Source organism: Salvelinus alpinus, chromosome 7, assembly GCF_045679555.1.
Source record: "Salvelinus alpinus chromosome 7, SLU_Salpinus.1, whole genome shotgun sequence".
In the NCBI taxonomy this organism is placed as follows: domain Eukaryota; kingdom Metazoa; phylum Chordata; class Actinopteri; order Salmoniformes; family Salmonidae; genus Salvelinus; species Salvelinus alpinus.
The window spans coordinates 27,150,719-27,175,489 of NC_092092.1; the positions used below are offsets into that span (position 1 = coordinate 27,150,719).

At 44.3% G+C, this 24,771-nt stretch overlaps 2 protein-coding genes across 6 annotated transcripts in view; both read right to left on the reverse strand.

Moving 5' to 3' along the window:
• Positions 1–1,549: 1,549 nt before the first annotated feature.
• Positions 1,550–19,288, reverse strand: LOC139580713 (disks large-associated protein 5-like). Of its 3 annotated transcripts, none has more exons than XM_071409651.1 (16): positions 18,820–19,286; positions 18,339–18,583; positions 17,911–18,086; positions 10,038–10,109; positions 9,838–9,877; positions 9,662–9,709; positions 9,366–9,515; positions 8,960–9,239; positions 8,634–8,801; positions 8,424–8,512; positions 8,154–8,314; positions 6,455–6,818; positions 5,229–6,226; positions 2,408–2,585; positions 2,236–2,279; positions 1,550–2,046 (listed from the first exon to the last, which is right to left on the reverse strand). In XM_071409651.1, the coding sequence occupies exons 2-16, from the start codon at positions 18,577–18,579 to the stop codon at positions 1,939–1,941; spliced, it is 3,117 nt and encodes a 1,038-aa protein (XP_071265752.1). In that variant the 5' UTR covers positions 18,580–18,583; positions 18,820–19,286; the 3' UTR covers positions 1,550–1,938. The 3 variants fall into 3 exon arrangements, with proteins under 3 accessions (XP_071265752.1, XP_071265751.1, XP_071265753.1); XM_071409650.1 differs by having other exon boundaries at positions 9,366–9,522; positions 9,660–9,709; XM_071409652.1 differs by lacking the exon at positions 2,236–2,279 and having other exon boundaries at positions 9,366–9,522; positions 9,660–9,709; positions 18,820–19,288.
• A 3,093-nt stretch (positions 19,289–22,381) lies between these two features.
• LOC139580715 (vacuolar fusion protein CCZ1 homolog) overlaps positions 22,382–24,771 on the reverse strand; it is a 31,965-nt gene continuing 29,575 nt past the window's right edge. For all 3 annotated transcript variants that reach the window (XM_071409655.1, XM_071409654.1, XM_071409653.1), the window contains 3 exons: positions 22,844–23,002; positions 22,589–22,716; positions 22,382–22,484 (listed from right to left, as the gene is read on the reverse strand). In XM_071409655.1, the coding sequence (XP_071265756.1) occupies positions 22,429–22,484; positions 22,589–22,716; positions 22,844–23,002 (343 nt within the window). In that variant the 3' untranslated portion in view covers positions 22,382–22,428. The remainder of the gene's footprint in view (positions 22,485–22,588; positions 22,717–22,843; positions 23,003–24,771) is intronic.

A 24,771-nucleotide genomic window follows, 5' to 3' on the forward strand; every position in this document is an offset into this window, starting at 1 on the left:
CAAATAATAACATGAAATTCAAATTCCCCGTCATTTTACAAGATATAAACATCTAACAGTTAAACATTTAATTTGGGCGGTATTCCATTTGTTATGTGTAAAGCTGTGAAATCTTTTTTTTATGCACGTGGGATATACATTAGGCATACCTCCATTCTTCTGTATGAAACTGCACAAACTTATCACTTTGCTTGTTGGGATACCACGTCGCTCTGGAGCCTGCAGCCTTGCTGGCATGGTCGAAGGTGCTATTGGAGGGTCTAATTTTCTCCTACACCCTCAATTTTCACTCCCTCAGCTTTGGGACACTTGTGCATATGGTGAACGCCAAATGTAGGGGCGAGGGGGATTTGGGATTCAGCCTCAGAAATACTATTTCATACAGATGTATCTTCTAATTATAACATTTTTCTATGGTGTGCTCATGCCAATCTCACTCCTGCTGTGTGTCCTAACCCGAGCCTGTTGAAGAGGAGTGGAGCAGGACGAGCAGGGAAGACTTCCTGTCCTGCGGACACTGAGCTGGGCCCAGAGGGGAGTCAGAGTACAGCCTGGAGCTGAGAAGGGAGGTGCAGGACGAGAGGCTGACGCAGACTGCACTAGCCCTGCATCGCTCTGGCTAAGGAAGACGCCAGGTACTGATAGACATGATGAAGAGGTCCCTTGATCCAGTTTGAATCCTAACCCCCACACCCTAAGGGACAGTCAAATGTCCCAAGATTAAAACCCGGAGAACCCTTTGGAAGTGCTTTCAGTCTAGGAAATCTGGCCTTGGTGTGCACCATGAATGCTGATGTCAAACTCTGGTCCAACACAAGCTCTTCATGGTAACTCAATGACAAATAAATCATTTATAAAACTGTCCTTTTTCCAGGTTGAGGAATCTGTGGGAGGCAGAGGAGAGATGGAGGGAGGAGCAAGGCAAACATTTAACATTTAAGTCATTTAGCTGACGCTCTTATCCAGAGCGACTTACAAATTGGAAAGTTCATACATATTCATCCTGGTCCCCCCGTGGGGAATGAACCCACAACCCTGGCGTTGCAAGCGCCATGCTCTACCAACTGAGCCACACGGGACCGAGGGTGACCTTAACCTGTCTCCGGTGGCTGAGACAACTGTGGCCTCCACCACCTCTGTGGTCTTCACCAAACAGTCGCCTGCCTGCAGCAGCTAAGAGGAAATAGACTACCCAGATCACCCTGGAGTTTGGGATAGATAGGACTGTAAGACCTGTTTGCTAGTGGCAGATTAAAAACAGACATTTTCAGATCATGGTCTATCAAATCATAACAGTCCTCTATGTTAACATGCATTTCACACAATTCTTCTGATAATAAAATAATTATCAGAATTACATAGGTGGGAGTATTGTTTCATGATTCACAGTCATTGTTTGGTATAGATGCTATAGTTGTAGAAAGAGGCACTGACAAACCAGTTAGCTCCTGCTGCAGCCTTCACTGTAAAATATAACACGTTGCAGCGTTGCTTCAATAGTGCTTGAAAGAGAGGAACCCTTTAAAAAAAGAAGTCTGTTGAAGGCCAATTAGAAGAATCAACATTTTATTTACACAAACCAAAAGGTTTTTCAGCATGCATATTCAACATAGAAGAATTTAGGCTATATATAAACTCTTGATTACGTTTTATTTTTACTGCACACACCTGGGCACCATAGAAAATGTGCTTAAGTTAGGAAACACTACCTGGACCCTTTTTGGTATTTCAATAAAAAAGTTGTAGTAGACATAGCACAAAACATTTCAGGAAAATTCTTGAAAATCTGTTGAAGTTACATAAAAACACTTTTCTGACAATTAGAGGAGTTTAGAAAAAAGTAACAATGCATATAAACAAATTATTTTCTTTGAGAGACTAAAAACAAGTCTCTAGAGCGAAATGGAGGGGGAAAAAACGGCAGTTAAGCAAATCGGTCTATCTATTAGATGGAGGTGTGAATGACATGAGGTCACTGGGGCACATTGACTGTCTCACTCTGTCCATCTGATCAGGGGTGAACAGCAACATGTCCGACTCAACTGGCTGGAGGAGAGAGAAGAGATTTAGGAGAATGAAGTGGGGACAGCATGGGTCAGTTGATGAATTGAGAAGAATGCATGCCTAATAGTACAAATACGGTTTTCAGATCACCAAAGTGAAAAGTGATCCAACACCAAATGAAATCATACTTTATACATGCGAGAAAGAAGAGGGTAAAACAAGGAAGTTAACCTTTGTGGTCCGTGGGGTGAACATTTGTGCCAAACTGGGAAACGCTGTGATGGGAGTGAGGAGGGAATACAAAAATGACTTGATTGAAAAAAACAAATCCACCATAAAGAATACAAATATCCAGGTCAAAGCCTATCCAAGTGTCAAAACCCAGGTGAACACACACACTTACCTGTGGGAGACGACGCTTCCTCCCAAGTGGGCTCTCCAGACTGAGCCATCGGACTCTCCATTTCTACGTCTATCGCCATGGGCGACAGCATCTCCTCGTCAACAGCCAGCTCCCGTGGTGACAGGTTGCAGCTTGCTACAGGCTGGAGGTAGCGCTCAAACTCCAATCCCAGAAAACTCTAGTGTATTTAGAGAAAACAATTACCTATTGCCGGTCATACATTAAGAGATGCTCAGCTCAACTACATGACCAAAAGTGTGGCCTCCTGCTCAAACATCTCATTCCTAAATCATGAGCATTAATATGGAGTTGTTCCCCCATTTGCTGCTATAACAGCCTCCAGGGAAGGCTTTCCACTGGTTTTGGATCATTGCTGCGGGCACTTGCTTCCATTCAGCCACAAGAGCATGAGTAAGGTCTGGCACTGATGTTGGGCGATTAGGCCTGGCTCGCAGTCTGCGTACCAATTCATCCAAAAGGTGTTCGATGGGGGGGGGGGGGTCGATGTCAGGGCTCTGTGTAGGCCAGTTTGTCCACACCGATCTCAACAAACAATTTCTGTATGGACCTCACTTTGTGCATGGGGGCATTGTCATGCTGAAACAGGAAATGGCCTTCCCCAAACTCTTTTTCAACAAAGTTGGCAGCACAGAACCATCTAGAATGTCATTGTATGCTTCAGTGTTAAGATTTCCCTTCACTAGAACTATGGGGCCTAGCCTGAACCATGAAAACCGGCCCTAGAACATTATTCCTCCTACACCAAACTTCAAGGTTGCCAATATAAATTCGGGCAGGTAGTGTTCTCCAAGCATCCGCCAAACCGAGATTCTTCCGTCGGACTGCCAGATGGTGAAACGTGATTCATCACTCCAGAGAAGGCATTTCCACTGCCCCAGAGTCCAATAGCAGCGAGCTTTACACCACTCTTGGTATTTGGCAAAATGATCTTAGTCTTTGTCCGCACAAAGACTAAGACTGCTCAGCCACGGAAACCCATTTCATGAAGCTCCCGATGAACAGTTCTTGTGCTGACGTTGCTTCCAGAGGCAGTTTGGAACTTGGTAGTGAGTGTTGCAACTGAGGACAGACTATTATTACGTGCTTCTGTGAGCTTGTGTGGCCTACCCCTTTGTGGTTGAGCTGTTGTTGCTCCTAGACATTTCCACTTCACAATAACAGCACTTACAGTTGACTAAGGCAGCTCTAGCAGGGCAGAAATTTGACAAACTGACTTGTGGGAAAAGTGGCATCCTATGACGATGCCACGTTGAAAGTCACTCAGCTCTACTGCCAATATTTGTCTATGGAGATTCCATTGCTGTTTGATAAATGTTATACTCCGATCAGCAACAGCTGTGGCTGAAATAGCTGAATCCACTAATTTGAAGGGGTGTACACACACACACAGATATATATATATATATAAATGTCCCTTTTTCAGGACCCCGTCTTTCAAAGACAATTAGTAAAAATCCAAATAACTTCACAGATCTTCATTGTAAAGGGTTTTAACAACTGTTCTCCATGCTTGTTCAATGAACCATAAACAATTAACATGCACCTGTGGAACGGTCGTTAAGACACTAACAGCTTACAGACGGTAGGCAATTAAGGTCACAGTTATGAAAACTTAGGACACCAAAGAGGCCTTTCTACTGACTCTGAAAAACAGCAAAAGAAAGATGCCCAGGATCCCTGCTCATCTGCGTGAACATGCCTTAGGCATGCTGCAAGGAGGCATGAGGACTGCAGATGTGACCACGGCAATAAATAGCAATGTCCGTACTGTGAAACGCCTAAGACAGAACTACAGGGAGACAGGACGGACAGCTGATCGTCCTCACAGTGACAGACCACGTGTAACACCTGCACAGGATCGGTACATCTGAACACCACACCTGCGGGACAGGTACAGGTTGAGAGAGGCTGGACTGGGGACTTACAGGCCTGTTGTAAGGCAGGTCCTCAACAGACATCACCGGCAACAACGTCGCCTATGGGCACAAACCCACCGTCGCTGGACCAGACAGGACTGGCAAAAAGTGCTCTTCACTGACGAGTCGCGGTTTTGTCTCACCAGGGGTGATGGTCGGATTCGCGTTTATCTTCAAAGGAATGAGCGTTACACCGAGGCCTGTACTCTGGAGCGGAATCGATTTGGAGGTGGAGGGTCCGTCATGGTCTGGGGCGGTGTGTCACAGCATCAGACTGCCTGCAATGACATGCTCAGTCTCAACGCTGTGCATTACAGGGAAGACCTCCTTCATGTGGTACCCTCCCTGCAGACTCATCCTGACAATGCCACCAGCCATACTGCTTGTTCTGTGTGTGATTTCCTGCAAGACAGGAATGTCAGTGTTCTGCCATGGCAAGCGAAGAGCCCAAATTTCAATCCCATTGAGCACGTCTGGGACCTGTTGGATCGGAGGGTGAGGGCTAGGGCCATTCCCCCCCAGAAATGTCCGGGAACTTGCAGGTGCCTTGGTGAAAGAGTGGGGTAACATCTCACAGCAAATCTGGTGCAGTCCATGCGGAGGAGATGCACTGCAGTACTTAATGCAGCTGGTGGCCACACCAGATACCGACTGTTACTTTTGATTTTGACCCCCTCTTTGTTCAGGGACACATTATTCCATTTCTGTTAAGTTCCACAGACATGTGACTGTTCAGTTTATGTCTGTTGTTGAATCTTATGTTCATAAAAATATTTACACATGTTAAGTTTGCTGAAAATAAACGCAGTTGACAGTGAGGACGTTTCTTTTTTTGCTGAGTTTATATACTCACACACCAGTATCTCCTTTGCCAAAACACTTACCTCAGTGATATAAGTATTTGGAGTCACTGTCACGTCGGCAGTAGCTGGAACGCTGAGGGAGACCTGGACAGTAGGAGAGGAGGGCACCAGGCAGGGAGAGGAGGGCACCAGGCAGGGTGAGGAGAGGGGAGATAGGCTGTCCTCGGTAGGTTTTGGCCTGGCTGGGTTGGAGGAGAGGGTGAAGCTGAAGGCAGGGCTCCTGACTGGGGAGAACTCTGCTCCATGGGTGGGAGTGTGGGGCAGTGAGGGAGAGAGGGGAAGCCTTGGTGAGATGGGTAGGCTGATATCGTAGGCCTCTAAATCTTCTTCTCTGTCCTGGAGTGAGGGAGAGGATAGGATCGAGTGGGTAGCCACAGTGCTGCTCACTTCAGGCATGGCCAGGAGCTCCGATTGGTTGGGCTCCTCTGTGGCCAACACCGATTGGCTGAAGGCTTCTTGGGGCATTTCGTCATAGGTCAGCTGTTGTGTGTTGGATGGCGATTGGCTCATTTTCTCAGACTCACAACTCTCAATGTGCTCCTCATGGCAAACAGTGGGTGCTGTAACAACCTCCGATTGGTCACAAGCTTCCTGCGTGCTCTTGGGCTCTGGTTGGTCAGGAGTGACTTCATTCTGGACCGAGACTAGCTCTGGTTGGTAGCTGGGGACTTCCTCTGACTGGGCGTCTATCAAAGCTTCCTTGACTGGTGAGAAGCAGAGAGAGACTCTGGTGGGGCTATTCTGGGCGGGGGCCAGGGTGCAGAGTGGGGTGCCATCAGACAGACGGGTAGGGGAGAGCCTGGAGCAGGCAGGGGTGAGGGAGGAGAAAGCAGGGGTGAGGGTGGAGCGAGCAGGGGTGAGGGTGGAGCGAGCAGGGGTGAGGCGGGGGAGAGTAGAGGGTTGTGCAGCTGCAGCAGCGTTGGAATGGAGGGTTCTGACGGGGGTGGAGAACTTGGTGACAGAGCAGGGAGATGCCTGAGGCGGCCTGGCAGCTACACGGGTTGATCTCCTCACAAAGCCTAGAAAGACAGAGACAATACAGCAGTCAGTAAATTCCCAACTCCCTCACTAGTTGGTACCTTTAACACTGACAGAGGGAGATGTCAGCGGTCTTCCAGGCCCGAGCTAACCCTCCGTCCTTTCAGCATGCCATTCTATGCATCTTCCTCTGCCTCCATCCATATCTATGTGCATCACAGCAGTTGAGGGGAAGCGTGGGTGAAGAACAGCAGAAGTATGACTCTCACCTGTGAGTTTGGCGGGACTCTCCACCTGGAAGAAGCCTCCCTGGAACACCACCACCGGTGACTCTGGGGCCAAGGTCTCTGCCTGGGGGTCCTGAGGAGCTGGAGCAGGGTCGTCAACAGCACTGCCTGGCCCTGCAGCCTGGACTGCCTTCTCTGCCTCTGCAGCCTGCCGCTTGACCTTAATAGCAGCCTTGATGGCAGCCAGACGAGACTTGGCGGCAGCACCACCGACAGGCTTAGCCACCGGAGCAGAGGCCGGCTTCTTGACCACCTTCCTCTGTCGTGGTGGGGGCTTTCTCTCCTCCTGCCAACCCTTAGACTCTGCTTCCTTCAGAGCACCAAACTTCTTGTTCACGTCTTCTACCTGAAAGAGGAAGAGTCGAACAAGGTGAGCGAGGAAAGAAGAGGGGGTGCCTTTTTAGAAAGCTTGCATCCACATTTTCAACCTTTTAGAATGCTGTACCAATCTAGGTGGTAATTCTTCCTAGAGGTAGCAGTCAAGCATAAACAGACTAACCACCCGTGTCTGTTCATCTAATTCTACACACACACACAGTAGCAGACCATGTCCTCCTAGTCACTATCCCACCTGGTAGTAGACCATGTCCTCCTAGTCACTATCCCACCTGGTAGTAGACCATGTCCTCCTAGTCACTAACCCACCTGGTAGTAGACCATGTCCTCCTAGTCACTATCCCACCTGGTAGTAGACCATGTCCTCCTAGTCACTATCCCACCTGGTAGTAGACTATGTCCTCCTAGTCACTAACCCACCTGGTAGTAGACCATGTCCTCCTAGTCACTATCCCACCTGGTAGTAGACCATGTCCTCCTAGTCACTAACCCACCTGGTAGTAGACCATGTCCTCCTAGTCACTAACCCACCTGGTAGTAGACCATGTCCTCCTAGTCACTATCCCACCTGGTAGTAGACCATGTCCTCCTAGTCACTATCCCACCTGGTAGTAGACCATGTCCTCCTAGTCACTAACCCACCTGGTAGTAGACCATGTCCTCCTAGTCACTAACCTACCTGGTAGTAGACCATGTCCTCCTAGTCACTAACCCACCTGGTAGTAGACCATGTCCTCCTAGTCACTATCCCACCTGGTAGTAGACCATGTCCTCCTAGTCACTAACCCACCTGGTAGTAGACCATGTCCTCCTAGTCACTAACCCACCTGGTAGTAGACCATGTCCTCCTAGTCACTAACCCACCTGGTAGTAGACCATGTCCTCCTAGTCACTATCCCACCTGGTAGTAGACCATGTCCTCCTAGTCACTATCCCACCTGGTAGTAGACCATGTCCTCCTAGTCACTAACCCACCTGGTAGTAGACCATGTCCTCCTAGTCACTAACCCACCTGGTAGTAGACCATGTCCTCCTAGTCACTATCCCACCTGGTAGTAGACCATGTCCTCCTAGTCACTAACCCACCTGGTAGTAGACCATGTCCTCCTAGTCACTAACCCACCTGGTAGTAGACCATGTCCTCCTAGTCACTAACCCACCTGGTAGTAGACCATGTCCTCCTAGTCACTATCCCACCTGGTAGTAGACCATGTCCTCCTAGTCACTAACCCACCTGGTAGTAGACCATGTCCTCCTAGTCACTAACCCACCTGGTAGTAGACCATGTCCTCCTAGTCACTAACCCACCTGGTAGTAGACCATGTCCTCCTAGTCACTAACCCACCTGGTAGTAGACCATGTCCCAGAAGCCTTGCAAGTCGGTGCATGTGGTGATCTTCTCTCCTCTGCCAAGCTCACAGTCATCCACCAGGCCAGAGAACTGACCAAACCTCTCCTTCATCAGCAGCCTGGCCTGCCCCACCGCAGTACGCATACGGTCACGCACTTCACAAAGGGATGGATATAAACATTGAGGAAATGTTGTAGGTTGCATTTCGCTAATAGAAATCTAAATTTACCACTTAAGATGGTTAAAAGACATGAAGTCACTCACTCTCTTCAGGGATAGAGGCATCATCCACCCTGGGCTCCCACTGCTGACAAAATGCTTTCAGTCTCTCGGTCTCACTGACCACCACCAACCTGACAGACACAGACATTCACATATCACACGATACAACACTTGTCTAGGTCAGGAACTTCGCTGTTGACTTGGTTTCATATAATATGCATGATAGTTTGTCAGCTAAAATGTAACCCTCACCTAAAGTAGGGCACATCATGCTCTGGTTCCTGGGGACACTGAGGGGCCAGAGTAGGAGAAGGCGTGGATTGAACAGGGGACTTGGCAGGAGAGGGAGCACTGAGCTCCATTTTGGGCACCAAGTCAGAGAGCCAGAGTGGCACAGGTGGTAGTACAAAGGCAGGGACACTGCAGAGAGGAGGATGAAGATTTAAAACATAGAAAATGACAATATGTTTTCAAATATGCATCTGTAATGCACCTAATAAATATTACAAGGGAATCTAAAATATGTTAGAGGGATACAGACTGATCAAAGAAGAGTGGAGAAACCCACAATGTGTTACCTTGGTTTGAAGAAGGAGTCTGCAGAGCGGGGGGTGAGAGGGGTGGGCTTGAAGGTGGACAGGCCTGCTGGAGCCTGGAACACAAAGCCCTGAGGAGCGAAGGAGGACAGGGTAGGGGCTGAAGGGAGGAGGGAGGAGGCCTGGGCTGGGACAGGTTCTGGATCAGCAGGGGCTACCATCTTCTCCTCCTTTACACTGGGTGGTGGGGGGCTAGCAGCCCTGGGCTCCTCCACTGGCTTTTTCACTTTTACAGCAGCTTGCGTATTGCTTTCAGTATTTCCTAAAGAATGTCAAAATGTACTTTTAATTTTTTTTTATGCAGAAATAAAAAAATGGGGTAAACCACATAAAATGTTGTAGAGGAATAATGCATATGAAGCGTGGGATGTCAGCTGCCAAAGCTCACCCCTGGTGTTCCTCCCTCTGCCAACAGGTGGTGCTGCAGACTGCTTGGCATTTGATCTGGTCTTGGGAGCTGCAGCAGGTTTGTCCTTTGCCACAGGGGCCACAGAGACCAAAGGCCTGTTAGCTGACCTTGTGGATGGGGCTCTGACAACTGGTTCATTTGCAGGAAAGTGGAAAAAGAAGAGTTATGTTACAAGTCAAGGAAGTTTATCGGGGTTAAATAATTGGCTAAACAAAATGTTTGGGGCGTAATGTATAGAACAGCTGACAGATTATTGTCATGGTTAGAAGTGTTACCTATAGTGATCTTGGTTCTCCTGGTTGACCTGACCACAGCTGGTTCAACTAAGACAGAACCAGGTCAAGTTAAGGGGTTAGCAGTCAGTACATACAGGTGTTGAATTAAGCACACCATTCAATGATTATATAGGGTGGGAAATAGTTTGAGTTAAAGTGGGGGTAAAAACAACAACCTTTTCTTGAAGCAGGGACAGTGTCAACAGTCTGTGGTGCCTAGGTCAATGGAACAGAGAAAATACAGCATTTTGTCAATTATATGGTTATTCCAAAAAGCTGCTATTATAGTTATTGACTAAATAATCGAATAGAAAATCTTATATAAAATATGTGCAGAACAAAATGCAGACTTTGTAGTTTTTTTTTTTTTTATCACCTTGGGGGACTGCTGCCTCATGGTTGAGCGCGTCACTCTGGTGGATTGGGGCTGGACCACTGCCGTTGTTGCCTGGTAAGAGGAAAAGGCAAGGCCACGTTATGACAACGTAACACCACTAAATCCTTGCTTATACCTGGTGCTAACTGGCATCCTTTTTCCTGGTCTTGTCCACAATCGGATTGTTACCACATTTTCAAATGGGTTTACACATGGTAGTAAAATGTCTCATCCAGGCACTGTGCCCACATTGTGACCAGATTTCCTGGTCCCTCCCTGTATGCAAAGTTGACAGATATTCTTTCAAAAATAAAATGTATTTTAAAACATATTGCTGTCCTAAGTCAATTGTGCCAGCTGTCAATGATTGAAGGTAGGATAATGAGGATTTAAATGGTGTCACTGTCCAGATTAGTCTACACTTGAGAGATACACAGACAATGCGTGCCCGACTACCTCCGGTGGTGGTCAGGAAGATCTGATCAAAATCAGACCACAATGTGTCTTTTGATCGTCTACACCAGTCTACAAATATGGGCACTATTAGGATGTGGACACAATCAGGACAAAGGACGCATGTTAGCACCAGGTATAAACGTGGCTTAAGAACACCAGTTCTGTTCTTATATCAGTGGAGGCTCCTCAGAGGAGAAAGGGGAATTTCATAAAAAAATAGCAAAACAAAAAAAAAGCTATCATTTTTTAGATATATTTTTTTAGATAAAACTATCCTAAATATAGCCACGTCACCAAATAATTGATTAAAACACACAGTTTTGCAACAAAGGCCTACAGCAGCCTCAACACCATGGTGTAGCCGGAGGACAGTTAGTTTCCGTCCTCCTCTGGGTACATTGACTTCAATACAAAACCTAGGAGGCTCATGGTTCTCACCCCCTTCCACAGTAATTATGACAACTTCCGGAGGACGTCCTTCAACCTATCAGAGCTCTTGCAGTATGAACTGATATGTCGACGCAATCAAAGGATCAGAGAATGAATCTACTACTGAAAGCATAAGCTATAGCTAGCTAGCACTGCATAAAATGTGGTGAATAGTTGCCTCAGAGAGAAAGACAACAGTTGAACAGTTTAACAAATTGATTTCTTCCAAAACTAAGGAGAAGCGAGAGAAAGACAGCGCTAGCTACAGCGGCTTGTGAAAGTATTCACCTCCTTGCCATTTTTACTATTTTGTTGCCATACAACCTGGAATTAAAATAAATAAATAAAAATTGGGGGGGGGTTGTATCATTTGATTTACACAACATGCTTACCACTTTGAAGATGCAAAATATTTTTTCTTGTGAAACAAACAAGGAATAAGACAAAAAAAAGGGAACTTATAAGTGCATAACTATTCATCCCCCAAGGTCAATACTTTGTAGAGCAACCTTTTGCAGCAATAACATCTGCAAGTCTCTTGGGGTATGTCTCTGGAAGCGTCGCACATCTAGCCACTGGGAGTTGTGCAAAACTGCTCCAGATCCTTCAAGTTGGATGGGTTCCGCTGGTGTACAGCAATCTTTAAGTCATACCACAGATTCTCAATTGGATTGAAGTCTGGGCTTTGACTAGGCCATTGCAAGACATTTAAAATGTTTCCCCTTAAACCACGAGTGTTGTTTTAGCAGTATGCTTAGGGTCATATTCCTGCTGGAAGGTGAACCTCCGTCCAAGTCTCAAATCTCTGGAAGACTGAAACAAATTCCTCTCAAGAATTTCCCAGTATTTAGCGCCATCCATCATTCCTTCAATTCTGACCAGTTTCCCAGTCCCTGCCAATGAAAAACATATTTTTTCACCTTTATTTAAGCAGGTAGGCCAGTTGAGAACAAGTTCTCATAAAGCAAAGCAGTGCGACAAAAACAACAGAGTTACACATAAACAAACGTACAGTATATAAGACAATCGAAAACCTCTAACAATGTACAGTGTGTGCAAATGTAGAAGATTAGGAAGTAAAGGCAATAAATAGACCATAGAGGTGAAATAATAATTTTTTTGCATTAACACTGGAGTGATAGATGTGCAGATGATGATGTGCAAGTAGAGATACCGGGTGCAAAAGAGCAAGAAGATAAATAACAATATGGGGATGTAGTTGGGTGTGCCATTTACAGATTGGATGTGTACAGGTACAGTGATCGGTAAGCTGCTCTGACAGCTGATGCTTACAGTTAGAGAGGGAGATATAAGTCTCTAGCTTCAGTGATTTTGCAATTCGTTCCAGTCATGGGCAGCAGAGAACTGTAAAGAAAGGCGGCCAAAGTAAGTGTTGGCTTTGGGGACGACCAGTGAAATATACCTGCTGGAGCGCGTGCTATGGGTGGGTGCTGCTATGGTGACCAGTGAGCTGAGATAAGGTGGGGCTTTACCTAGCAAAGACTTATAGATGACCTGGAGCCAGTGGGTTTGGCGACGAATATGAAGCGAGGGCCAGCCAACGAGAGGATACAGGTCGCAGTGGTAGGTAGTATATGGGGCTTTGGTGACAAAACGGATGGCACTGTGATAGACTGCATCCAATTTGCTGAGTAGAGTTTTAGAGGCTATTTTGTAAATGATATTGCCAAAGTCAAGGATCAGTAGGATAGTCAGTTTTACGAGGGTATGTTTGGCAGCATGAGTGAAAGAGGCTTTGTTGCGAAATGGAAGCCGATTCTAGATTTAATTTTGGATTGGAGATGCTTAATGTGAGACTGGAAGGAGAGTTTACAGTCTAACCAGACACCTAGGTATTTGTAGTTGTCCACATATTCTAAGTCAAAACCATCCAGAGTAGTGACGCTAGTCAGGCAGACAGGTGCAGACAGCAATCGGTTGAAGAGCATGCATTTAGTTTTTCTAGCATTTAAAAGCAGTTGGAGGCCACGTAATGAGTGTTGCATGGCATTGAAGCTCGTCTGGAGGTTAGTTAACAGTGTCCAAAGAAGGGCCAGAAGTATACAGAATGGTGTCGTCTGCGTAGAGGTGGATCAGAGAATCACCAGCAGCAAGAGCGACATCATTGATATATACAGAGAAAAGAGTAAGCCCGAGAATTGAACCTGTGGCACCCCCATAGAGACTGCCAGAGGTCCGGACAACAGGCCCTCCAATTTGACACACTGAACTCTGTCTGAGAAGTAGTTGGTGAAGCAGACGAGGCAGTCATTTGAGAAACCAAGGCTATTGAGTCTGCCGATAAGAATGCGGTGATTGACAGAGTCGAAAGCCTTGGCCAGGTGAATGAATACGGCTGCACAGTATTGTCTTTTATCGATGTCGGTTATGATATCGTTTAGGACCTTGACCAGCTCTGAAATCGTTTAGGACCCATGACCAGCTCTGAAACCAGATTGCATAGCGGAGAAGGTACGGTGGGATTCGAAATGGTCGGTGATCTGTTTGTTAACTTGGCTTTCGAAGACCTTAGAAAGGCAGGGTAGGATAGATATAGATCTGTAACAGTTTGGGTCTAGAGTGTCTCCCCCTTTGAAGAGGGGGATGACCGCGGCAGCCTTCCTATCTTTGGGGATCTCAGACGATACGAAAGAGAGGTTGATCAGGCTAGTAATAGGGGTTGCAACAATTGCGGCGGATAATTTTAGAAATTGAGAGTTCAGATTGTCTAGCCCACCTGATTTATAAGGATCCACATTTTGCAGCTCTTTCAGAACATCAGCTGTCTGGATTTGGGTGAAGTAGAAGCGGGGGGGCTTGGGCAAGTTGCTACAGGGGGTGCAGAGCGGTTGGTCGGGGTAGGGGTAGCCAGGTGGAAAGCATGGCCATCCGTAGAAAAATGCTTATTGAAATAATCAATTATCGTGGATTTATCGGTGGTGAAAGTGTTTCCTAGCATCAGTGCAGTGGGCAGCTGGTGCTCTTATTCTCCATGGACTTTACAGTGTCCCAGAACTTTTTGGAGTTTGTGCTACAGGATGCAAATTTCTGTTAGAAAAAGCTAGCCTTAGCTTTCCTAACTGACTGTGTATATTAGTTCCTAACTTCCCTGAAAGTTTCATATCGCGGGGGCTATTCAATGCTAATGCAGAAAGCCACAGGATGTTTTTGTGTCAAGGGCAGTCAAGTCTGGGGTGAACCAAGGGCTATATCTGTTCTTAGTTCTACATTTTTTGAACGGGGCATGCTTATTTAAGATGGTGAGGAAAGCACTTTTAAAAGAGCAACCAGGCATACTCTACTGACAGGATGAGGTCAATATCCTTCCAGGATACCCAGGCCAGGTTGATTAGAAAGGCCTGCTCGCTCAAGTGTTTTAGGGAGCGTTTGACAGTGATGGTGGTCGTTTGACCGCGGACCCATTACGGACGCAGGCAATGAGGCAGTGATCGCTGAGATCCTGGTTGAAGAGAGCAGAGGTGTATTTAGAGGGCAAATTGGTCAGGATGATATCGCCAGAGGGTGCCCATGGTTACAGATTTAGGGATGTACCTGGTAGGTTCCTTGATAATTTGAGTGAGATTGAAGGCATCTAGTTTAGATTGTTGGACGGCCGGGGTGTTAAGCATATCCCAGTTTAGGTCACCCAACAGTACGAGTTCTGAAAATAGATGGGGGGCAATCAATTCCCATATGGTGTCCAGGGCACAGCTGGGGGCTGAGGGGGGTCTATAACAGGCGGCAACGATGAGAGACTTGTTTCAAAGGTGGTTTTTAAAAGTAGAAGCTCAAATTGTTTGTGCACAGACCTGGTCAGTATGACAGAACTCTGCAGGCTAACTCCGCCCCGTTTGGCAGTTCTATCTTGTTGGGAAATGTTGTAGTTGAGGATGGAAATTTCTGGATTTTTGGTGGCCTTCCTAAGCCCAGATTCAGACACGGCTAGGACATCAGGTTTGGCGATGTGTGCTAACACAGTGAATAAAACAAACTTAGGGAGGAGGCTTCTGATGTTAACATGCATGAAACCAAGGCTTTTACGGTTACAAAAGTCAACAAATTAACCTCTACTCTAGGAGGAGTAGGCTAAGGGTACGGCTAAAGGCTATAAGAACTGGTCGTCTACTGCGTTCGGAACAGAGAGTAAATGGAGCAGGTTTCTGGGTGCGTAAGAATAGATTCAAGGCATAACGTACAGACAAGGGTATGGTAGGATGTGAGTACAGGAGGTAAACCTAGGCATTGTGACGATGAGAGGTTTTGTCTCTAGAGGCAACAGTTAAGCCAGATGAGGTCCCCGCATATGTGAGGTGGGACAAAAGGGATATCTAAGGCATATTGGGCAGGGCTGGGGGCTCTACAGTGAAATAAGACAAATCACTAACCAAAACAGCAATAGACAAGGCATATTGACATTAGGGAGAGGCATGTGTAGCCAAGTGATCATAGGTGAGTAGTAACAATAGGTGAGTCAGGGAGCCGATTCAGTAGTTGCTTACGCTAGGCGAGCTGGAGACACAGAAATTCAGACAGCTAGCGGGCCGGGGCTAGCAGATGGGCCTTTGGCGTCGTCGCAACGAAAGTGCCTGTTGAAACCACCTCGGACGATTACGTCGGCAGACCAGTCGTGATGGATCGGCGGGGCTCCGTGTCAGCAGATATGCTCTGGGTTGATATCGTGCTGTGCAGACTGGCAGGTATTGACCGAGCTGAGGCTGGCTGGTGTCCGAGTTAACGGTGAAGACCGCTAGCAGTGGCTAACTGACTACTAGCTATTTAGCTGGTTAGCTTCTGATTGGGGTACCGGTTCTAAAACATAAAAATAGCAGCTCCGTACCACATAGGGTCCGTAGATGGAAAGTGAGATTAAAATATATACGGGGGGGAAAAAACGAGGAAAACGATTTTTACACGGGACAGGACGGTACAAGACAAAACACACATCCGACTGCTACGCCATCTTGGATGATGCTGCCACCACCATGCTTCACTGTGGAGATGGTGTTCTCTGGGAGATGAGGTATTGGGTTTGCGCCAGACATAGTGTTTTCCTTAATGGCCAAAAAGCTCAATTTTAGTCTCATCTGACCAGAGTACCTTCTTCCATATGTTTGGGGAGTCTCCCACATGCCTTTTGGTAAACACCAAACGTGTTTGCATATTTTTTTATTTAAGCAATGGCTTTTTTTCTGGCCACACTTCCGTAAAGCCCAGCCCTGTGGAGTGTACAGCCTAAAGTGGTCCTATGGACAGATGCTCCACAGCAGAGATTAGAGTTTTGCAACTCCTTCAGGGTTATCTTTGGTGTCTTTGTTGCGCCTCTGATTAATGCCCTCCTTGCCTGGTCCATGAGTTTTTGTGGGCGGCCCTCTCTTGTTAGGTTTGTTGTGGTGCCATATTCTTTCCATTTTTTAATAATGGATTTACTGGTGCTCCATGGGATGTTCAATGTTTTTTTATAACCCAACCCTGATCTGTACTCCACAACTTTGTCCCTGACCTGTTTGGAAAGCTCCTTGGTCTTCATAGTGCCGCTTGCTTGGTGGTGCCCCTTGCTCAGTGGTGTTGCAGACTAAGGTGCCTTTCAGAACAGACACACACACATAGATATATACACACATACATACACACACACTGAGATCATGTGACACAGATTGCACACAGGTGGCATTTATTTAACTAATTATGTGACTTCTGAAGATAATTGGTTGCACCAGATCATATTTAGGGGCTTCGTAGCGAAGGGGGAGAATACAAATGCACTCACCACTTTTCAGTTTTACATATTTTCTTTTTAACAAGTTCTTTTTTTCCTTTCACTAATTTTGACTATTTTGTGTATGTCCATTAGATGAAATCCCCCCCAAAACTATTTATATTACAGGTTGTAATGCAACAAAATAGGAAAAACGCCAAGGGGGGTGAATACTTTTGAAGGCACCAATATAAGTAATTGCAGTTTTTCTCCACTTTCACTTACCTAGCTAGCAAATGCAGCTAGCTAGTTTAGCCTACTCAAACAAAGATGGATGCTATGTTTGCGGGCTGGCTAGCCAACACGAACTCTTCTAAGTCAACGTAAGCTTTTGGTTTTATTAATTTATTGCCAACGTGGCCTGCCGGTGTAACTGCTAAACTGCACAATTGTAGTGGGTTTATTAACGCGTTACTTCTAGTAGCTAACTATGTTGACTGACATTAGGGGACAACGATGTAAGCTGTGTGTAGCAGTTAGCGGTTATGGTATGGAAAGGTTTTTTCGACCTGGTCACGGGCAGCTGTTGTATTGTGCACTGAAGTCCACAAGCAAAGGGAAAAGGTGAGAGGAGAGCGTATAGCTGCCGAAGGAATTAGACAATGCGCAAATTATTACGCTGTTTGTATGTGGCTGCTATGAAAGTGAACTGTGTTTACGGTGATCAGGAGTGTATTCATTGCGCCGATTCTGTTTTTAAACGTTTCTTAAAGGAAGCAAACAGAACAAAACAGGGATAAACATACCTGAATTTGTCCAATAGAAACTCGTTTGCAACTGTTGGACTAATGATTACACCCCAGATCAGATAGAAACAGGCACGTGTGCAAGGAGGTATTGAATGTGTCACTGTCTGGTTTACTCAATTTTCTCCCGACCTGCTGTAGCAACCTCATGATGGGTATATGGAAAATTGTTTTATCAGGTTGTAGCCTAAACCTATACATTTTACATTGAGCTGGATGAATGGAATATGAACAACAGTCAGCAAATATGATGTAATAGAAATAAGGCCAAGTGCATAAAAAAAGTGTCCTCCCTCAACTTAAAAAGGCACCGACCGCCACTCTCTTATAACCCTATGAGTTTTGAGCACATCAAGTTCACCCTCTGGTGATGAGTCAAGTACATCATCAACTCAACGATTGAACGATGACTCCCAAGGACGATGGATATAATATCTATAGATATGTCAGCAATATACAGACTCAGTGTTAAGCTGTGCCCCCTCACCATGGCTTTGGTAGTGGCAGCTGGGGCCTGAAGTAGAGGGGCCAGGGGCTGGGGCCGGTACAGCCCAACCTTAAACACCCCCTTCTTCTCCCTTGCCCTCTTCTCTTTCTCCTTCACAAGCCCCTTCTTCTCTTTGTAGCGTGCAAGCTTTTTAATTCGCTCCTCCACTGCAGTGTCTGAGAAAAAGAATGAGGGAGTTGGAGAGAAAATAGATCAGTGTGGGATTACATAATATTAGTGGGCGTGGAGGATGAAGAGGCATGAGGGCGAAGTTGGCTCCGGCACATTTTTTTTTTTTGACACCACAGTTTCAGAGAAGAAAATATTCAAGCCAGCTAACCTGACTACAGTAACGTTACCTAGGGAATACTGTTAGGTAGCTAAATAAGTGATCCACAAATGGGCAACAAAAGCACACAAAAACTCACTTTTCACTTGTTTTGCATTCGGTGCTTTTTCCTGAATTACTGACACATGTTCAGCAACAGACATGTCCAGTTGAGAGCATTCCAGTTCGGGGAGTTTGTCAAGCTGCCTGCGGCTGTTCAGGGCCTTGTCTCGGTTCTCCTTTTGGGACTGCGACCGTCTCCGAGACATCTTCACCCGCAGCATGTCCACACTGGTGTCACGCTGACGCATGTGGCCGAAACGAGCTTCCATGGAGTCCATGATCCTGTGACAAATATACATACAATGCATGAAACTAATAGTTACTAACAAGTTTTTACAGACAAATACATATTGATTATCGTGTGGCTGTATATTTAGAAAACGTTAGTTAGCAAACGATGAGCCAAACTAGCTGGCTAGCTTACTAGCAGCAGTCAGTTTGTCACTGACGCTTAATATTCTCTATCTAGTTATGAGAAATATTAATCAACATAGGATTTTATCAATGTGCACTCTTACCTGTTTAAAATATAATTATTATTGGTAATTTCCAAGTTCTAGCGGTCCAACTATCTAGCAACCTTTATGGATGGAAGTACTCGGATAAACGACTTCCAAGTTAGCTAGCTAACTAAAAATAACAACAACATGGCGGGTAGTTTTAAAAATTCTGCCGTTCAACGCTGATTGGATGATTATATATTTCCGGACAGGAGCGTCGCGCTGATAGGCTAGAGATTTCGAAGTTGTTCTTCTGCACTTTGAAATGTGTGTTCATTGATTTGTAGGCGAAGAAAACAAAAATAAAAAAGATACAACTGTAAGTACCTTGGCGGGTTATTGTTCTCATTTAATGTACTTGACATAAAAGTTATTCTATGTCCTAGTCCTATGGAATTTGACTGTTTCTCACACTCATCTCTCCACTTTGCTCATTTCAAAATTCACCTTGTAATGTGATATCCTAGCCTACTCTCAACACACAGCAGACAACTAAAGGGCGGCCCTAGTGTCATCAGCAGCACACCCATGCAGTGTTGCAAAACTCGGAAAGTAGCTGTCCTAAAAGTCGCCAAATGACGCCATCACCTAATTTGCATAATTGACAATGTGCATGTTTTTTTATTTTATTATACTAGGCAAGTCAGTTAGAACAAATAATTATTTTCAATGACGGCCTAGGAACAGTGGGTTAACTGCCTTGATCAGGGGCAGAAGGACAGATTTTAACCTTGTCGGCTCGGGGATTCAATCTTGCAAACTTTCAGTTATGAGTCCAACGCTCTAACCACTAGGCTACCTGTGATGGAGCTGTAAGAGAGAGGAATAACGTCGTGGGAGAGACAAAAAGTGAGTAAAAAACACCCTAAATATGTTTAGAACTACAAATTAACTTTCTTCTGTCGATTCTTGTTTGTTTTTTATGTCACAATTCCAACCCTCCTCCTTTATCCGGCAAAAGTGACCCAAAAGAGACACTCTGGCGGAGTTACTTAGTTTTTAATTTTATTTTTAAAAATTGTTTCGTTTTCTTAATTTGGTTTGCTTTTTTACCTTATGGTCCACTTAGGAGCATACAACAAATCACAGTAAAACATGAACATTTTTAACCATAAAATGTTTGTTTTTTTATGTATACAATCTACATTAACAATCTAAATGGACCAAAAAGAGACAATAGAAAAAACTGTCAATGGCAATGTGAGAAAATTATGGTAACTAGTCTGGCCCTAATTCAGGTTAATTGTTTTTTTTTCTTCATGTAAGCCAGGGCGGCGCATGCGCGATTCATTTGCAGTCTGGACGCGGAGGGGTGAACATCTCCTGCTCTGACTGCAGCTGGGAGGGACTGCTGCGTGAGGACTGCTGCTCGTTGAGAAGAGTAAGAACGATACGTGCTTTCACGTCAGAGTCTCCAATAACACCAGAAAAAGTCACTAGATTTGTCATTAGTCGCTTTTTTGAAAATGTGTCGCTAGAGGGGTCTGAATACTCGCTAAATATAGCGACAAAGTCGCTAAGTTGGCAACACTGCACCCATGAGACAGACCATATCTCCCAGGTGAAAAAGACTGCACTTCATTTATGTGAGCTAAGGGCCTTTATGGCACCATGGCAGAAGTTGCACCAAGGTCAGATTTTTTATTTATTTATTTAACTAGTCAGTTATGAACAAATTCTTATTTACAATGACTGGGCCAATTATGCGCCACCCTATGAAGAAAATATTTGACCCTGTATTAGTTTGGGACCTACTTGTGGCAAGATCTAGGCCAGACGGAGAAGGGTGAAGTTGCCCCTAGACGCTGATCTTAAGTCAATTTAGCATTTTCCTCAACAATGGTTAAGGTTAAATAGGATTGGAGAAGCTGATCCTAGATCAGTTCCTAGGGGAAACTTCATTCCAGAGCAGTCTAGACCATTGGTGGAGGGACACTGGGTAACCAGCCACAATGCCTTGTTATAATGTGACTCAGTCCCTACAGAGGCAATTTAGAAAGTACAAAAGCAGCTGATCAAGGTTTGCTGTTTTCTCATTCTGGTTAGAGGCTGATCCTAAAGTACATCTCAGTTCGTTCTAGACCTTTTTTGACCGTCGTTTACAGTAAAAGAAAGAAATAGGGTACATGGAGGAAAATTAGAATTTCTTAATTTATTTAAAGTTGGGGCTGCATTTTACAAACCACATTACTTTCGACATGAATCATAGCATCTCATTTCAAAATTACACAAGACAATGAACAGAACCCATAGAAGAAAAACAGCATGTTTGTGAATGTCTGTTTTTAAATTAATATAGTGATAAATGTCATGTTGTGTCCTTAAAAATAACAACAACGAGTAGAGTCAGTAGACCAATGATGTCAATTGTAATACAAACAGCTGACAGGAACTTAAACAAGAAGACAATGCACTTTATATACAAAGAAATAGAAAAATTAAGTACATGTACAGTAAAATTACTCTGATCATTTGACACTTAATTACAAGAATGAAAATACCATTTTGTATTGGTAAATCAAAATCTAAAGAAATTACATGATGTGAAAAGCTTCTTTATTTAATTGTTTACAATACATACGGTAAGAGATCAATGGAGCGCCGATGGCCACGCACCCGTAGGGGATAGCACAAGGACACCGTCAATGGCGTCCATTCAGAAAAGCTGATACAAAAAAAGTAGATATTTCTCAAATCAATCACAATTTACAGCAGTCGCTAGTGAAAGTCTACGCAGTCTTCACATTTTGCCTTAATTAAATCTAAAAAGGGATTCAATTGTTTTTTCATATCGATCTACGCAACCTACTCCACATTTTCAAAGTGAAAGAAAAATGCTAGTCATTTGGAAAATGTTCTAAGAAATACAAAATGCGGATGTATTGAATGCTTATGTCTTCACACCCCAGAGTTAATACTTGGTGGAAGCACCTTTGGCAGCCATTACAGCTGTGAATAATAATTTTGAATAAGACTCTACCAACCTTGCACAACTCTTAGGGCAATGTATATCTATTGTTTTTGTCAAAATTGCTCAAGCTCAATACATTTGGTTGGGAATCATTGATGGACAGAAATATTCAAACCTTGTCTCAGATTTTTAAAGCAGATTTAAGTCAGGAAGGAGACTGGACCATTCAGGAACACTCAACACCTCTTAGAACGCCATTCTGTTGTGTCTTTGGCATTAAAATGTGTGTAACTGTCTCGCAGAAAAATACAACTCTCAGGATTAGGTTTTCCTCACTTTCCTTCACTTAGATAATGTGGAGTAGGTTGTGTAGATCTGTAGGAAACCCATTTTTATTTTATGTTAAGGCAGAAAAATATGAAGACTGTGCAAGTGCTGTGTAACTTTCACTAGGCACTGTATGTGTTCTAACAGGCCTATAATGTGGTTACTAAATAGATTCTGGACCTATCCCCCATGGGGGGGACGGGTGTGTGGTGTTTCCATGGTTTTGGTCGAACTCTTACCTAATCTATGCAATTATTGCATTACACTGATGCTGTCATAACACCCTGCAATGCTGACAGTTTTAGTGTGGTGAAACAGTCCATTGCCCTCTCACCGTCTCTCTTTCTCTCCCTCTTCTTCGTGCAGTTCTTTTTTTTTCTTTTTTTCTTTCAGTCCAAGAAGAAAATGTTGTTGAACTGTGTCGCACAGAGCCTCTTCACTTCCTCTGTTGGTAGAAAAAAAACAGGGTTGGGATTAGCAAGCATAACCAAGAAAACATGTGAGATGAGCTCAAAGAAACATTCATTAATCCATCCATGTTGGATCTACCATTAACTTCAATCAAATTGGCATTCTTCTGGTTCAAGATAACGTAGAGTTCTCTCTGGTCCGACTTCTTGCCGACCACCCAGTAGTCTGTCATAGCCTTCACAATGATCTCTTCATCTTCATCGACCCTGAGGCAACATACAAAAATAACATGAACTTACGGACACTGTAATATACTTTACATACAGATTTGCCAAAACTAGGCCTCAGAGTGCTAACCCTAACAGGGTTTCTGTGGTATTTCATTGGGCATACCTGGCGAAGTCACAGTTGATGTCTCCCAGAATCTTCATGAGGTCTGGGTGGACCGAAGTCAGAGAGACACTGGCTGTCTTCCTCATGTGGATGGTGCTCTTCTCTGCCAGGTTCATGTGGTTGAAGTAGATGAACTTGAACTGGGGCTCCTTGTCCGGCCTGTAACAACACAGAGGGAGAGGATGTCGATTAGAGGTCGACCGATTAAATCGGCCAAAGGGCCGATTTCAAGTTTTCATAATCGGTCATCTGCATTTCTGGACGCCGATTATGGCCGAGGAGACTGCGTGGCAGGCTGACCACCTGTTACAAGAGTGCAGCAAGGAGCAAAGGTAAGTTGCTAGCTAGCATTAAACTTAACTTAGAAAAAAAACAAATCTTAACATAATCACTAGTTAACTACACATGGTTGATGATATTACTAGGTTAACTAGCTTGTCCAGCATTGCAAATAGTCAATGCGGTACCTGTTAATTTATCATCGAATCACAGCCTACTTTGCCAAACGGGTGATGATTTTAAAAGCGCATTCGCAAAAAAATCATCACCCGTTGCACCAATGTACCTAACCATAAACATCAATGCCTTTCTTAAAATCAATACACAAGTATATCTTTTTAAACCTGCATATTTAGTTAAAATAAATTCATGTTAGCAGGCACTATTAACTAGGGAAATTGTGTCACTCCTCTTGCGTTCTGTGCAAGCAGAGTCAGGGTATATGCAGTAGTTTGGGCCGCCTGGCTCGTTGAACTGTGTGAAGACCATTTCTTCCAAACAAAGACCGTAATTAATTTGCCTGATTATTACATAATTATGGCATAACATTGAAGGTTGTGCAATGTAACAGCAATATTTAGACTTATGGATGCCACACGTTCGATAAAATATGGAACGGTTCCGTATTTCACTGAAAGAATAAACGTTTTGTTTTTGAAATGATAGTTTCAGGATTTGACCATTTTAATGACCTAAGGCTCGTATTTGTGTATTTATTATATTATAATTAAGTCTGATTTGATAGAGCAGTCCGAGCGGTGGTAGGCAGCAGCATGCTCGTAAGCATTCATTCAAACAGCACTTTCCTGCGTTTGCCAGGAGCTCGTCGCAATGCTTGAAGCACAGCGCTGTTTATGACTTCAAGCCTATCAACTCCCGAGATTAGGCTGGCAATACTAAAGTGCCTATAAGAACATCCAATAGTCAAAGGTATATGAAATACAAATGGTATAGAGAGAAATAGTCATATAATTCCTATTATAACTACAACCTAAAACTTCTTAACTGGGAATATAGAAGACTCATGTTTAAAGGAACCACCAGCTTTCATATGTTCTCATCTTCTGAGCAAGGAACTTAAACGTTAGCTTTTTTACATGGCACATATTGCACTTTTACTTTCTTCTCCAACACTGTGTTTTTGCATTATTTAAACCAAATTGAACATGTTTCATTATTTATCAAAAAGGAGGACCAAGGCAATTAATTAAAATGCCTTTTAGTATGGCATGTTCAATAGAAACACATTTTTTTTTTTAAACAGACGCGTTTCGGCTGCATGGCCTTCGTCTGGGAGTACAAAAAAAAGGAATACAATGTCCTCTTTTGAACAGCTTTTCCAATTAGCCCTAATTGGAAGAGGGAGTGGTTACAAAATTGATTGGACACACCTAGTAAGCAATACTATACACATTAAAAGGGGAAATTCTGTAGCTATGTTATCATAAAAATACAACTCCAAGCTAGAAGTATCAGAACGCCTAGAAAGTAGTTCTAACCTTAAATATGACTGGGAGAAGCGTCAAGAATAAGAAAGCAATATATTCCATATTGCACTAGAACACAGCAAAACATGAACAACAACAGTCTAAACATAGCTGAGGGCAATTGAGCAAAATGTCCACTAGATGACAGCAAATGGACCCATC

Excerpts from the sequence above, each read along its gene's own strand:
- LOC139580713 (XM_071409650.1), bottom strand. The coding sequence starts at position 18,579 with ATGGACTCCATGGAAGCTCGTTTCGGCCACATGCGTCAGCGTGACACC. Across the intron at positions 10,110-17,910 it reads CTGCCACTACCAAAGCCATG|GCAACAACGGCAGTGGTCCA; the intron begins GTGAGGGGGCAC and ends TCCTCTTACCAG. Across the intron at positions 2,586-5,228 it reads CAAATACTTATATCACTGAG|AGTTTTCTGGGATTGGAGTT; the intron begins GTAAGTGTTTTG and ends TAAATACACTAG.